This window comes from Sus scrofa, chromosome 5 (genome assembly GCF_000003025.6).
Source record: "Sus scrofa isolate TJ Tabasco breed Duroc chromosome 5, Sscrofa11.1, whole genome shotgun sequence".
NCBI classification, from domain to species: domain Eukaryota; kingdom Metazoa; phylum Chordata; class Mammalia; order Artiodactyla; family Suidae; genus Sus; species Sus scrofa.
In genome coordinates this window covers 41,494,027-41,511,031 of record NC_010447.5, presented here as the reverse complement: position 1 = coordinate 41,511,031, position 17,005 = coordinate 41,494,027, and the positions used below count along the sequence as shown (strand labels likewise).

General features: G+C 37.8%; 1 protein-coding gene across 1 annotated transcript in view; it reads right to left on the bottom strand.

Annotated features, from left to right (window-relative positions):
* The window catches only part of PKP2 (plakophilin 2), an 84,904-nt gene continuing 69,340 nt past the window's right edge, over positions 1,442–17,005 (bottom strand). The window contains exons 10-13 of the mRNA XM_003126396.5: positions 11,515–11,668; positions 6,885–7,074; positions 3,803–3,890; positions 1,442–3,650 (exon numbers count right to left, since the gene is read on the bottom strand). Coding sequence (XP_003126444.4) covers positions 3,582–3,650; positions 3,803–3,890; positions 6,885–7,074; positions 11,515–11,668 — 501 coding nt within the window. The 3' untranslated portion in view covers positions 1,442–3,581. The remainder of the gene's footprint in view (positions 3,651–3,802; positions 3,891–6,884; positions 7,075–11,514; positions 11,669–17,005) is intronic.

Here is a 17,005-nt window from a genome sequence, read left to right as displayed (position 1 = left end):
GAATTCTTGACAGGGCAGCAAGGCCTTTTGAACTCTGAGCACAAACGCATGCAAAGGCCCAGCTCAGCCTGTCTGTTCCTTTGATAACATGGGTACAGTCTGGGACACAAACAGAAAAGAAAAAAAGATTTGTGTATAGACCTGTGATCAAAACTGATTCTCAACCACATAAGGACCTCACTCAGAAGTGTTCACAGATATTCAAGTAGGTTTTTATAAACAGATTGGACAAAGCAGGACACGGGAATCAAATGTGGTCTATCTTTTCATGGTCAAAGACCCACTCAATTTACTGAAATCTAACAATGACTAAATTTGAATGTCTCTCCATTTTTACGTTTTAGTTATTAGCTAATCCCATCTTTCTTATAGAAAGTGCTTCTTGGTAAAAAATTTAGGACTAATTTGAGAAGAAATATAGGCAACTATAAAGCATTAAACCGACGGAACCAGAGACTCTCATACTAAGTGAAGTTCAAAAGAGAAAGACAAATACCAAATGATATCACTTATACCTGGAATCTAATATACAGCACAAACAAACTTTTCCACAGAAAAGAAAATCATGGACTTGGAGAACAGACTTGTGATTGCCAAGGCGGGGGAGGAGGGAGTGGGATGGACTGGGATTTTGGGGTTAATAGATGCTAACTATTGCCTTTGGAATGGATAAGCAATGAGATCCTGCTGTATAGCACTGGGAACTGTATCTAGTCACTTATGATGGAGCATGATAATGGGAGAAAAAAAATGTATATGTGTGACTGGGTCACCTTGCTGTATAGTAGAAAATTGACAGAATATTGTAAACCAGCTATAATGGAAAAAAATAAAAATCATTAAATAGAAAAAAATATAAAGCATTAACCCTTAGTAATTAAGGTGATTTTTTTTTTTTTTTTTTTTTAAGGGCCATTCCTGTGGCACATGAATGTTCCCAGGCTAGGGGTCGAATCGGAACTATAGCTGCTGGCCTACACCACAGCCACAGCAATGCCAGATCTTAGCCGAGTCTGCTACCTACACCACAGCTCACAGCAGTGCTGGATCCTTACCCACTGAGTGGTGCCAGGGATTGAATCCACATCTTCATGGATACTAGTCAGGTTTGTTACCACTGAGCCATGACTGGAACTCCTAAAGCTGACATTTATAAGGTCAAATCCTCAAATGTCATGTCAATCATACCACATATACCAAGAAAAACAAATATATCAGATATACACAGATACCAATGCAGGCAATATTTTTGCCTCATTTTGTGTTTAATATTGTTGAAGCCTCTACTAATGCCTTAAAAACACAGAAATTTCTTGAATATACATTAATTATCTGGAGGAATAAATATACTCCAAATGCTTATCATCAGAATTCTAGAAAAAGATATAATTTCTCTCTTCAAAATTATAAAAATTAGTATCTAAATAATTTCATTTTGAACTAGGTTAGTAACCTAAGCCTTTTTTATTGAGCTTTGAAAACTGAAAAAAACTTTTTTAAGTTCCAAACAAATCGTACATATCGCAACACAATAATGGGAGGAAAAATTATGCATACATGTATGTGTAACTTGGTCCCCATACTGTACAGTGGAAAAAAAACCCCAAAACTTAAGTACACATTCAAATTCAAAATGGCAATTTATTTCCTATTACACTTTTCTGGCCAAAAGGAGTTGAAGGATTTTTTGTTGTTGTTCTTACTTTTCTTATAACAAATATTTTTTAAAAAAGCAAAATATAACAATTATAGTTAAGAAGACTAAATCTATATGAATGATATGAATCACACCCCAGTTAAAATAACATTTAATATAGATTCACTTCAATAGATGATGTTTTCAACCTTTTTTTCTTTCTTTTTGGCTGCACCCATGGCATATGGAAGTTCCCAGGCCAGGGGCTGAACCCATGCCATGGCAGTGACCCAAGCCACTGCAGTGATAACATCAGATCCTTAACCCACTGCACCACAAAGGAACTCCATCAACTTTTAAACAGTATTTCTTATATCACTTCTGGATGGTCTAGACACATTTTTCTCAATATATCTTCATTTTTTTTTTCTCTAGTATTTCCTTGACTTAAAATAATGACCTGAGGAAGATCACATGAGATTTAGTGGTTCTGTAGGATTTTTTTTTTTTTTTTTTTTTTGCTTTTTAGGGTTATACTGTGGCATATGGAGGTTCTCAGGCTAGGGTTGAATCAGAGCTACAGCTGCTGGCCACAGCAATACAGGATCTGAGCCGTGTCTGCCACCTACACCACAGCTCACAGCAATGCTGGTCCCTTGATCCACTGAGCAAGGCCAGGGATCTAACCCGCATCCTCATGGATACTAGTTGGATTTGTTTCCACTGCACCACAATGGGAACTCCCAGGATTTTTTAAATGTTGGGCAAAGTAGGGCTGGTTGATAATGTAATTCATTAAAATGAGCTGTGTTTTCAGGGCCCTGGCTAGTGCAGCAGTCTGAGAGGCTGGGTTCAAAAGTAGCCAAATAGTTGAGTCCATTCTTCCACCGGCCCACTTCAGTGGCTGAAGAAGTCCAGGAAATAGATTACACTGCATGCTACTGTCAGAAGAGATTTGCATTTAATGGTGTTATAGGTAAAGCACTTCCTTGAGCAAAAATCCCATTTGCTCAGGGTTTTACAGGAAACACTGAATTTCATAACCATAGGTGCCTTAAATTTTGCTATGATCACTTTTCATTTTTACTTTTTTGGCTCCCCTGAGGCATAGGGAATTCCCAGGGCAGGGATCAGATCTGAGCCACAGCTGAGGTGGCAACACCAGATCCTTTAACCCATTTTGCTGGACTGGGGATCCAACCTGTGTCCTCATGCTGCAGAGATGCTCCCAATTCCATTCTGCCACAGCAGAAACTCCAATTACTTCTTTTCAATTTCTTTTGATTACAGTCATGCATGCTCTGTGATCTAAATTTCTTAAGTTCATTGAAAATCAGAGAAAAAAAATTCAAGAGTATAAAAACAAGCACAAAGTAAACAAACAAGGAATTCTGCCATTAAATTTTTTTTCTGGATAACTCCATAAATATTTCTTGTTGTTTCCATTCTGTTTCAGCACTGCAGAACAATATACTCATGGCTCAATGGTGAAGCATCATGCATGTGAGTGACAAAATATGGAAACCAGAAAAGGAACACAAATGAAAATCAAACTTTTAAAATCCTAGTAATATAAGAGCTTCCTTCCTTATTCATTCTGTTAATGTCCATTCCACAGTAATTCACATTTTGATTCTAGGAGGCCATGCCCCGTCAGCCCTGATCAAAAAGACCACTATTTGTAGAGGGCAAAATCGAGCCTGTTGCCAGTATCTACTGGTGGCAAACTTGCAGAAGTCTTCTGGAAGACTAAAAAAAATTACATTCTGCTTATGTGTTTTCTGGATCCTGGGGGCTATGGAAATAGAAAAGGATAGAAACAGGGCATGCGTTTTTAAGGTTTCTTGGGCTGGGCAGTAGAAAAATAGGTGTTTTCCTTTGGGGCTTTTTGGGACTGAGAATGATGAAGTTCATGTTTCTGAGAGCACTTTTTCATTCATGTTCTTCAGTCTTTCAGGGAGTGGTAGGCTTTGGCCGTCCGGCTGTTGACAAAATCTGTCTTCTTAAATTGAGCCTTTGGAATAAGCAAACAGAAATGTGAAAGGTAAAAACATTTTCACACAAGAAAATGCAGTTTTTAGTGATTTCTCACCAGGGGTCAAGTGGAACATTGTTATCTAGCTCTTTTTTTTTTTTTTTTTTTTTTTTTTTTTTTTGCATTCTTACCTTCTTATAGGCATTATGGAGCTCTGTGTGCGTCCATAGAGAATATAGGAGAACAGAGGCAGCTTTACTTGCTTTGTTGGTGGAATAGCTGAAAAGATAGAAAAGGACATTTTCCCAAGATCAGTGAGAACATCTGAGGCTTCCGGATGCTGTCTTTGGACTGTCCACACATCTTCTTTAATTGCTTTTGCTCAGGAGCCATCAATTAAGTCAAGCCACTTACCATGACAAGAGAATTAGACTAGAACTTTTGGAAGCCAGAGGCCATGGTGGCATTTTTGTTTTGTTTTGTTTCTTTTTCGGCTGCCCCTGTGGTATACGGAAGGTTCCAGGCCAGGAATCGAATCCAAGGCAGAGCTGTGACCTACGCCACAGCTGCAGTGACTGTGGATCTTCAACTCATTGCACTGGGCTGGGGATCAAACCAGCGCCTCCAAAGAGGCAAGCCAGATCATTAACACACTGCACCACAGTGGGAACTCCTGGTTTTGGTTTTTAAAAAGTTTTTTTTTTTTTTTTTTTTTTTTTGTCTTTTCTAGGGCCACTCCTGCAGCATATGGAGGTTCTCAGGCTAGGGGTCCAATCGGAGCTTTAGCTGCTGGTCTGCACCACAGCCACAGTAACGCGGGATCCGAGCCATGTCTGTAACCTACACCACAGCTCACGGCAATGCTGGATCCTTAACCCACTGAGCAAGGCCAGGGATTGAACCGGCAACCTCATGGTTCCTAGTTGGGTTTGTTAACCACTGAGCCACAATGGGAACTCCAGTTTTTTAAAAAGTCTTTTTAAGCCACTAGCCAAGTGCTGACAAATAAATAGTTTGAGAAGTAAATTCCTGATATTTATAAGGAATATATCCTTATAATTTTATAAATCCTTGAATTTATAGAATAAAATTTATAATTGTACATTTATGTTATATATTTGTAAAATATAATTGTATATTTATAATACATATTTATTGAATACAAATGCATGAAAGTATTATTGAAAATATATATATACCTCTTAGACCTTGTAACTCCATGAATATAGGAGTTATGTAGCTTTTTCAAATAAATTCTTGTTGGAGCATTTGTTAAAACAGTTTCAAAATTTCTTTATGTTTTTGTATGTAACAAATGGAAAACATGTTGCCATGACAAATCTGAGGCACAAGTGAACTTGACATTGTACTTAGTTTTTGATGCTCTGCTTTAAAATGTGTTGCAAACTTCCTATTTTTGGCTAAGGATCAGTGCTTCCTTAGAGTTCTTTCTCTTCTATCTCTTGAGTTAGCACACAGCTAAATTTTTTTTCTTTTAACAAAGAAACAAAAATTTTATTTTTCATGTCTTAGGAGTTTGTAAGCATGCAACCAAAAATAGAGGATGCAAAGCTGTATGGTAAAGCCCACACTGGGCTCATTCGTAACCTAAAAGACTTTCTCTTACATACCAGCATTGTAGGGAGGGTAAGTCAAATCAGCACCCTGTACATTTTTTAGTGCTGGAGGGACTTTCCAGAGTCACTTGCTATTAACTGAAGTACTTATAAATCCATGAAAGTTATGGGTCTCATATTCAAATTGGAAAAAGTTCTTAAATTGCAGGGGTGTTTGTTCTTAAATTGGTTGCTGAGCACTTGGAACTCATTTATTCAAAGATGAAATGTAAATGGTGATTGGTTATCAGGCTAGCTCATAAATTATGGGTTAGATATACAACACACAAGTAAGGAAGGGGTATAGGAACAATTGGTAGACTGGCTCCTTGTTGACCTTTTTTTTTTTGTGAGACAGGGCATGGGAGGACTGGCTTACAAATGGACATTCAGTACAAGAAAAAAGCAACAGAAAAGTGCACCTCCACAATTTGCTAGGCTACAAGAAGTTTCCAAAATTGATGGCATATTCCCATATGCTTATTACATCTGAACACTGGAATAATTACTTTTACTGTCTTATGGAGATTTACTTAGAAGTCTGGATGACTACTTAGAATAGTCATTTCTGCTTTGCAGCAATAATTCGCTCTTTCCACAAAGGCTAAACGACTGTTACCTGGGAAGAGGTGAATAAAATATTCCCTGTTCTTGGGAAACTTACATTCTAACTAGGGCTCCTTTTAGTCATGTGACTCTGAATATAGCCCTCCTTCCCCAGGGGCTTTGCCAGAGGGGAATTGCAGAGCACAAGGGACCTAAATTGGGTGGGGCTGTGGGGAGGGGAGGACTTCTTTCCAGAATACTAGAGATCCCACTGCTAGCCTTGGAGCAGCCAAGCACACAACTGTCTACTACAAGTGAAGCCTGTTTGCTCATTAGAACTGGGCTACAATAACATTTCTTTTAGGCTACTTATCAAACTAACTCAGGTCAAACGACTCACAGATGTATAAAGAGAAAAAATAAACTTTGTATCTCCTTCAGATCACATCACTCTAAATGAACTAATAGTAACCATTTGGTTACCCAATGTTTTTCATTCTCATCTTCACTTTTTTTTTTTTTTTTTAAATGGGGAAATTGTGAAGACGCAGAAACAGGGATGTGGAATGACTTATATGCATTAAACCTTCTATTCTCAAAAGAGAATACGAGGTGGAGGAGGTGTGATAGAGAAAACCGAGAAAACAGGAATTTCTTGTTATGCCGCCTCTTCCTTCTCCTTGGTGCTATTACCTGGGGTGACATCAGTTTCACATATTTAAGTGTGGAGAAGGGCATTCTTTGTCCACAGGACTCCAATTTACCTACATTCTTCTCTTCTTAAATCATAGCTGTGGCTCTGGGAAACATTAGGTCAATAAAGTGCTGGAATGCATGACCCAGTGTTTGCCTATAGAGTTTGACTATTGCTGGATATTTTAGACTAGAAGGAGCAGCTATTTGGCTTAGAGGATCAGTTTTTCACTTGCGGATCCCTGGATCCCCAAGGACTGGATCAGATGATCTGGTCCAGTTTTATAATCTTATTTTTGGCCATAGTACCCATGCCCACAGTACTCACTGACTGGACATTCACAACTGCATTATTTACATAAGGGACTGGTGATGGGGAAAGGGGAGAAGGCTGACAGGCAGATGCTAAAGGACTTACCTGTCACCAGCACTTATGGTCATAATTTTCTGTAGGCCTCCAGTGTTTAGAAGATCCCGTGCATTCTGGTAACTATTTTGGATTATGTTATTCAGTGTGTAACAGGCAGAGGCTGTAGTTTCAATGAGAAGGTCAGTACTTGGGACTGTGTCGGGAATTATGGAAACCAAATCAGGCAGAGTTTCTTTGGCTACAAAATGAAAGAAAAAAGAATACTTGATTAAAAAGATTATTTAAGATCAAGACCCCCAATAATATTTTGGCTAAAGAACATTTAAAAAGAAACATTTGGTTAACAAACATGGAAAGATGTAAACTCTCTACTACTTAAAAAAAAAAAAAAAAAAAGGATTTTTAAAAAGATAAGTGCACTGGAAATCTTTCCGGAAAGCAATTTGACAGAAATGTCAAAAACTAAATTTTCACAGGAGTTCCCCTCATAGCTCAGTGGCTAACGAATCCAACTAGGAACCATAAGGTTATGGGTTCGATCCCTGGCCTTGCTCAGTGGTTTAAGGATCCAGCATTTCCATGAGCTGTGGCAAAGGCCAGTGGCTGCAGCTCTGATTAGACCCCTGGTCTGGAAACCTCCATATGCCAAGGGAGCGGCCCTAGAAAAGGCAAAAAGGCAAAAAGACAAAAAAAAAAAAAAACCCACAAAACTAAATTTTCACAATCTTTTATTCAATATTTCCACTTCGAGAATTCATCCTGAAGACATAACTTGAAAAATAGAAAAAGCAGATCTTTATTATAGTATTATTTATAGTAGAAGTTTATAAAAAGCCTAAACATCCCAATAATAGGAATATAATTAACTAAAACTCATCTGCAAAGAGTACTATATACCCCAAAACATATCTATGAAGCATTATATAATAACAAGAAAATATTTGTTAAAATTTAACATATGTTAATATTAATATGAAAATAACTGATATACTTAAAAATATATACACAAGAAACCTGAGAAGAAATACACTAAAATATCAAGAGGATTTGTTTTTCTACAACAGTATTGATGGTGACCTACAAATAAACAAGAGGTGTTAATATTTGATGATGTCATTACAAATTGTCCTATGGTATATATTTTAGGCAATATGAATTTGTACCTAATATTTTACAAAAATTCTTTTCATGTGTAGTTTCTTCTTTTTTCCTCTAATTAGTTTGGACCTAAAAGATAGTGTGCTTCTATTGCTTTTGTTTTTCCTCACAGCTCTTGAATACAATGTTGCATTTACATGGTTGTACAAATACTTCTGCCTAATTTTATTGTTTCTTCATCTGAGTTTATGCAGCACCATGAATTGCATTCTCTCTCTGACACTGGATTCTAATTATGTGCCTGTCTAAATTCCAAATGGGGCTGTGAATTCCTTGAGGACAATTAGCGAACTTGTTTCTGGATTTCCAGCATTGATCGCTATGCCTAAAATAGAAAGGTTCTCAATAAAAGGGGCTGAATCATCTCTCTTCCTTTGATAACACCTGGACCTGACTGACAGGAAAGACATACCTTCTGCTTAAAGGCCTGAAGATTGCCTTTTTTTTCTTGTTGTCTAGGTGTTATAGAATAGTGTTAGCAGCTTACAGCTCAGTCTCTGAAGCTACACTTTTTTAGTTTTAGTCCTGTCTCTGCCACTTAATGGCTGTGTGGCCTGGGCCAACTTTTTTATACTGCCTTCCCCCAATCTGTAAAATGGGATATTTGGGAGTTCCTATTGTGGCTCAGTGGGTTAAGAAACTGACTAGTATCCATGAGGATGCAGTTTGATCCCTCGCCTCACTCAGTGGGTTAAGAATCTGGTATTGCTGTGGCTGTGGTATAGGCTGGCAGCTGCAATTCCAGTTCAACCCTTAGCCTGGGAACTTCCATATGCTGCTGGTGTGGCCCTAAAGAGAATAAAATGGGATATTTACTTCACAGGACTGTTCTGAGGGATTAAATGAGTTACTATGTGCTAACTACCGTATCACAGTACCCGGCACAGATGTGAGTTATTACCAGAAGGTTTTTAATGCAAACCACAGAATTAAAGGCCTTGAGAACCTGAAATTTCCTTTTGTTGCATTTTGGTCAACAGCAAGAAAATAAGTCTGAGACAATCACAAGAGAAAACGCCCAATCAATCTCTCTGCAGGATGCAGCAGTGGCTGGCTGAGACCAGGCAGCCCCCACTGACCCCACTGAGAGTTCCGTCTCTCCTCCCTCTGCACGACCAACAATTCTAGATCAATTTTAAGGTTGAAACTTCAGGCTATGTCTGAGGAGGAGTAAGAATTGGAGGAGTTAGAGACTTTAATATTTCATATATCATGTTTGTTTTTCTTAGAAAAACTGCATATATAACTGTTGACGTTGACAAAATACTACAGTAGAGCAGGGGAGGGTCTTTCAGTGTCGCTCTCTGCACACACACACACTGTGGGCCTGAACACATTTGCCTTGAGACACTTAAAATTAGATCTTTAAATATAAAATTATAGGCCCTATCTTGATATTGGAAGGTTATAGCTCAATGTCATATGGTTGAGGGAGATTTTATTTAATGCTCATGCTTGCACATATATTACATTATCTGACCCCTGGAAAAACACTGTTAGGTAGTGATAACTAACACTTGGTTTAGAGCAGTTAGGTGACTATCCAAGGTGACACGAGGCAAAGCAGCATTGTAGGATGCAAACCAATGTCTTCTGCATGAGACCTATTATTCTGTCCCCATGCTAAGTTGCCTATAATCAAATTTTTAAGAAAATATAAGTTTCAAGTTTATTTCTATGAATCTAAGGAAAATGGGATGGTCAACACATGACCTAGAAATCTCTCATGAAAAACACAAAGCATATATTTCAAACTGATTTTCATTTATTTCCAGCTATTAATACCCTGAGTCAAGTGACTGGGACACCTTGCTGTACAGTAGAAGATTGATGGAAAGCTGTAAACCATCTATAATGGAAAAAATAAAAATCATTATTAAAAAAATAAACTTATATATATGGAAAAAAAAGGAACTTTCACTCAAATTAAATATTTGACAGAACGCCCGTTTGGAATTCAAAAATTGTATTTATCTTGCTGAAGCCTCTTCTCACTATTGTCTTTAACATGAGGTGAGATTTATCAGTGAAACCATCTTCTGTAAACAGTGGGGCTATACAGCTATACTATCCCAACACCTGGAGGATGGAAGAGCCCTTGACAACTGCATTTATGCCCTGAAGGCACAGGTGTACCAGGTTAGAGTGCAGCTCCTCTCATCAGCCATGTTCCAAAGAGGGAGTCAACACTTCATTTGAGGAAAAAAAAAAAACAAAACCTCAAAGGATAATGTATCTGACTGAAGCATAGCACAGTCCATGAAAGACAATGAGGAGAACCACTTTCATAATTTTGAGACAGTGCCTTCGGCAAGGTTTCTTTCAGATTCACTGAAAAATTTCCAGGCTCTCTGTATTTATGGGCACAAAACCATTGTGTGAAATGTCCCATTCAATGCTGTGCTGTTGGCTGTTGGAAATGACATTATTAAAACATAACCTCGGACTTCTGGACTGTGTGTGAGTGTGTAGGTGTGAATTCCAAAATAATCCGATCCACTCAGAAAGGAAAAAAAAAAATTAGCAGAATTTTGTGAAAACCTTTTTTTTTTTTGGCTTTTTAGGGCCACACTCATGGTATACAGAGGTTCCCAGGCTAGGGTTTGAATTGGAGCTACAGCTGCCGGCCTACACCATAGCCACAGCAACTTGGGATCTGAGCCATGTCTGGAACCTACACCACAGCTCACAGCAACACCAGATCCTTAACCCATGGAGCGAGGCCAGGGATTGAACCCACATCCTCATGGATACTGGTCAGATTTGTTTCCACTGCGCCACAATGGGAACTCTATGAAAAACTGAATTTTAAATGGTCAGAAATGACCAATTCATGGAGCATTAGGAAGCATGATTAATTTTAGCATTATCTTCCTATTATTTCATAGTTTTAATTCACACTTAGATATGTCTAGGTACAAAGAAAGTGAATGAAGAATTATGTTACTTGATAGTGTAAAACAGTTATCATCTTTGTCAATAATATAGACACAAAAAAGAGCAAGTATGTTTGATCATATTTATTCTAAAACCATTTATACCAAATCTGCTATGTTCAGTGATTCCTTCCTTTTGTGATTATCTGTCCATCCACTTTTTTTCTAACACAACAATGGCCAAACTTCTGAAGTGAACAAACCATGTCTCTGGGTTTGAAGTTTTAGAAGAGTGGTGCTCAAGCAGGCCATGTGGAGAACACTCTGAAAGACAAAAGGCTATGCTGGATGGGCTGCACTGGATGGCACAGCTGAGGGCTGAAAAATATCCTGTTAATTATTACTGTGGTCCAATATTTCCCTTCAGAAGGAATTGGAACAACAAAAAAGCTGGATATTAAGAAAAACCCTATTTGAGACAAGGAAGCCTATCCTTGATATCTGGGTATACAAAAACCTGTTCCCTTTGTCATATGTTGCCCTTTATTCACACTTTCAGTTCATCACTGTAAACAGAATGTGATAAGGACAATGATGCATTTTCAACATATACACGTTACCTGAAGACACTTAGACTGACTTACCAATTTCATTCTGCAGAGTAAGATTCCGAGACAGATTCCTCAGCAGGGAGACTGCAGTCTTTCTCACACTTAGATCACCAACATGCAGCATCTTTCGTGTATGCTGAAGGCCATTTTCCTTCTGGACAACTGTCTGAGCTACCGATGTCGGCATCTGTTTTGTGAGACATGTCCTGTAAATTCTACTGTATTTTGCTTTGTGGTAAAATTTCTAAGTTTCTATAGATTATTAGAGATTGAGCAAGATGTTTTAAAAATTAGAGCTGTTTTCTTTAAATTCTTAGGCATTCAATTTAATTACTGGATAAAAACATTTCATTCAGTATTTTAAAATAAAATATTGCATTTGGTTAGCGACTATGATTTTGCATTTGTTTATACATAAAATGGGTCTGTCTTTCCCTTTCTTTTTATCATTCTGATTTTTATTCACATTTTCAATTCATCACTGTGAAAAGAACAGTGTTTTAAAATCAAAGTTACACTAACATCATACAGTTTGTTGAATAAGTGGTTTTCCTTTTTCTACTTTCTTAAACTATTTGTGTAATACAAGAATAATCTCAGCTTTGTGAATTTGGTAGAATTTAGCTGTAAAGTCAACTGGGTTGAGAAAAATTTTAAAGGGAGGCGTCTTTGATTACTATTTCAATGTATTTACTGGTCATTGGCTTATCTTTTGTTTTACTCTTCAGGTTTTGTAATACATATGACATTTTACATATTGTAATACACTTATTTATTTCTAAAAAGCCAGTTTATTCTGAAAAAGACATTGAGTTTTTAAAGAAAGGAATGTCTGGCTGGTCAGCTTAAGTCTGTAACCAGAGGCTGCATGGGCAAGTTGTTGGTCCAGGTCTGGGTTCACCAGAGGCAAATTTTATTCGGAATTAGGCTGGCTACCTACTTTCACGGGGTCTGAGTACCAACTAGGTACTGAGTTCCTAGCATCAACAAAGCTGTAATGATACTGGGGCCTTAGCCTGTGTCTGTAACTTTATGTATATACACCACAGCCACAGCAACGTAGGATCCGAGCCACATCTGCGACCTACACCACAGCTCATGGCAATGCCAGATCCTGAACCCACTGAGCGAGGCCAGGGATCAAACCCGCAACCTCATGGTTCAGAGTCAGATTCGTTTCTGCTGAGCCACAATGGGAACTCTGACTTTACATATTTTTATTTGATCTCTGTGCCGAAGATCCATATATTACTGACCATTCTTCAGAATCTTCTATCTTCTCTACCTCATCTAAACACTGCTTGCTTCCCCTACCTCCTGCAGATTGCTCTCCTTATATTCTCCACTGCACCTTCTAGAAAAGGGTTCTTTTTCTTTGGCTTCTTAGGGCTGCACCTGCGGCATATGGAGGGTTCTCAGGCTAAGGGTCAAATTGGAGCTATCTATAGCTGTCGGCCTACACCACAGCCACAGCAACTCAGGATCCGAACCACGTCTGCATCATAGCAACACCAGATCCTTAACCTACTGAGCAAGGTCAGGGATTGAAACTGCATCCTCATGGATACCAGTCAAGTTCATTAACTGCTGAGCCACAAAAGGAACTCCCTAGAAAAGGGATCCTTGATATTGGGTCCAGGAAAGGTTCAGGGAGGGAATGGGAGGTGCTTAAATTTTTTTTTTTTTTTTTTTTTGGTCTTTTTGCCTTTTCTAGGGCCACTCCCATGGCATATGGAGATTCCCAGGCTAGGAGTCTAATCGGAGCCATAGCCACTGGCCTATGTCAGAGCCACAGCAACTCAGGGTCTGAGCCCTGTCTTTGACCTACCCCACAGCTCACGGCAACACCGGATCCTCGTCCCACTGAGCAAGGCCAGGGATCGAACCCGCAACCTCGTGGTTCCTAGTCGGATTTGTTAACCACTGAGAGATGATGGGAACTCCTATTTTTGTGTTTATAATAATCTTTTCTCAGGGAAAGAGTCCATGATTTTTATTAGATACTCAGTGTCAGTGACTCAAAGAAGTTGAATAGTCACTGTTTTGGAATATTTGTTTTATTTGTAAACAAGTTATACATTGTCTTTCACTACTTGGCAGAACATTCCATTAGACTCCTCTCCTCTGAGAATTCTTCCTCTGTAGCCATTCTCTACAACCATTCCGTGCCCTGAACATGGAGGCAGGCCTAGCATTCCTTTCTCTTCCTAAAGACTCATCTAGGTAATCATGTCTTTCCTCATAGGAAAAGCTGTGTTCTTCTGAGTCACTGCCATTCAGCTCTATCACTCCCACAGCACTATCTTTGTCATCTCAAGGCCTAGTATATATAACAATGATCCCTGGAAACAGGAATTCTGATTCTCTGAGGAAAATGGGAGAGGCTGATGTGGAATGGTCTTTGGAATTTGCTCATTAGGAAAAATAAACAATCAAGTTTACCAAATAGAGATTTCATATTCCAGCTTTAGGGGAATTGTGAGAATGACTGTTAATTAGTCAACTATTTACAAATAGCACTTCCAGTTTATAGTGTCCTGATTATTAATAAGATTGAGTACCTTTTCAAATGCTTAATGGACATTTCTGTATTATCTTTTGAGAAAAGGGAACTCTCCTGCACTGTTGATAGAAATGGAAGTTGGTACAACTACTATGGGAAACAGTACGGAGGTTCCACAGAAAACTAAAAATAGAACTACCATATAATCCAGCAATCCCACTCCTGGGCATCTGTCTGGAAGAAAACATAATTTGAAAAGATACATGTACCCCAACGTTCATTGTAGCATAATTTAGAATAGCCAAGCCGCAGAAACAATCTAAATGTCCATCTACAGAGGAATGGATAAAGAAGATGTGGTACATAGATATAACGGATGTTACTCAGCCATAAAAAAAAGAACGAAATCATGCCATATGTAGCAACATGGATGGACCTAGAGATTATCAAACTGAGTGAAGTTAATCAGACAGTGAAAGACAAACATCATATGACATCACTTGTACATGCCAAACAGAAACAGACTCACGGACACTGAAAACAAATTTTTGGTTACCAAAGGAGACAGATGGTAGCAGGGGATGGACTGGGGGTTTGGGATTGGCATATGCACACAGTGGAATATGGAATGACTGGCCAGTGGGAACCTGTTATATAGCACAGAGAATTCTACCTATTATTCTGTTATAATCTATACTAGAAAATAATCTGAAAAAGAATGGATGTGTATACATGTGTAACTGAATTTATTTGCTATACAACAGAAATTATCAAAGCATTTTAAAACAACTATACTTCAATAAATTTTTAAAAATGAAAAAAAGTATGTGGTGTGTGTCTGTGTGTATACAATGGAGTATTACTCAGCCATAAAAAAGAATGAAATAATGCTATCTACAGCACCATGGATGGACCTAAAGATTATCATACTAAGTGAAGTAAATCAGACAGGCAGACAAATATCAGATGATATCACATATATTTGGAATCTAAAAAAAAAATGATAATATGAATTTATTTATAAAAAATGAATTTATTTACTCACAGACATAGAAAACAATCTATGGTTACCAAAGGGGAAAAGGGAGGAGAGATGAGTTTTGGATTAATAAATGCACACTACAATATATACAACAGATCATCAAAAAGTATATTAAAAAAATGGGATTCCTGCTGTGGCACAGTGGGTTAAGAATTCAACTGCAGTGGCTCGAGTCCCCAGCCTAGAACAGTGGGTTAAAAGGATCCAGAGTTGTCACTGCTGCAGTGTAGGTTGCAACTGCAGCTTGGATTTGATCCCTAGCCTAGGAATTTCCATATGCCATGGATGTGGCCATAAGAAATAAAATAAAATAAAATAAAACAAGGACCCACTGTACAGCACAGGGAACTATATTCAATATGTAGTAATAAACAATAATGGAAAAGAATATGAAAAAGTATGTGTGTGTATACTTGAATATACATATATATACTTGAATCACTTCGCTGTCCATCTGAACCTAACACAATATTGTAAACTAAGTATACTTTAATTAAAAAAAAGTAGCAACATAGATGATTTTAAAATGAAAGGATGAAAAAAAGTAATAATGCAAATAGAAACAAAAAGTTAAATCATGACTCGAAAAGAGGCATGTACTCCAATGTTCATTGCAGCACTATATGCAACAGCCAAGACATGGAAACAACATAAATGTCCATTGACAGAGGAGTAGATAAAGAAATGTGGTACATATACACAATGGAATATTACTCAGCCATTAAAAGGAAAGAAATAATGGTATTTGCATCAACATGGAGGGACCTAGAAATTATCATGCTAAGTGAAATTAGTCAGTGAGACACCAATGTCATATGCTATCACTTACATGTAGAATCTAAAAAAAGGACACAGTGAACTTCGCAGAACAGATACTGACCCACAGACTTTGAAAAACTTAAGGTTTCCAAAGGATACAGGTTGGGGGGTGGGGGATGAATTGGAGGTTTGGGATGGAAAGGCTATAAAATTGAGTTGTGATGATTGTTAGGCAACTATAAATGTAACAAAATTCACTAAGTTAAAAAAATAAAAAAATAAAAATGAAAGGATGATGAAAAGTAATAGAATAGAAACAAAAAGTAAAGGAAGAAATACTGAATTTCAAAGAAATGATAATTCAAGACAAATCATTAAGATAATTTTAAATCAACAAGTATGGTTTATAATGATGATATAATAGTCATGAACCATCTTAGAATATATAACCTTAAAATATTTCATGTAAAAAGGTGTTAGGAATATACAGATGATTTTATAGAAACAATAATTGTGGAATATTATAAAATGCTCACCTAACTAAACAAGTTATACCCAAAGGCCAGATATTTGTATAACAAAGTCAATCATTTTAAAACATGTATACATTTAAAAAATAAGTTCCTATGCACAATCACCTAAATTACTTTTGGATGTAAAATAAAATAAAATCCAAACTAATCGGAGCTGTAACCACCGGCCTACGCCAGAGCCACAGCAACGCAGGATCCGAGCCCATCTGCAACCTACACCACAGCTCACAGCAATGCCAGATCCCCAGCCCACTGAGTAAGGCCAGGGATCGAACCCACAACCTCATGGTTCCTAGTCAGATTCATTAACCACTGCGCCCTGATAGGTACTCCTCCCTGAATTCTTAATGGAGCTATTGGGAAAATAGTAGTTTCTTGTGGGGACATAGGGTTGGATAAAAGGAAAGACATAGGGTTGGTGGTTATCTTTGCTATAATAGGAGGACAACCTTTGAGAATGAATCCAACAGAGGAAAAGAGAGTCCAGAGAGAGTCATAATTATAATCATGGGGGCATCTTTATCCCACATGACAGAAGGAAGACTCACCCTGGACTTTTCAATTCTATGAGCCACGAAATTCTTCTTTTTTTTGCCTTGGCCAGTTTAGGTATGATTCTGAGACTTATAACTAAAAGAGCTCTGACAAATACTCCTAAATACCAATGCATCTTTCACTCACAGTTTG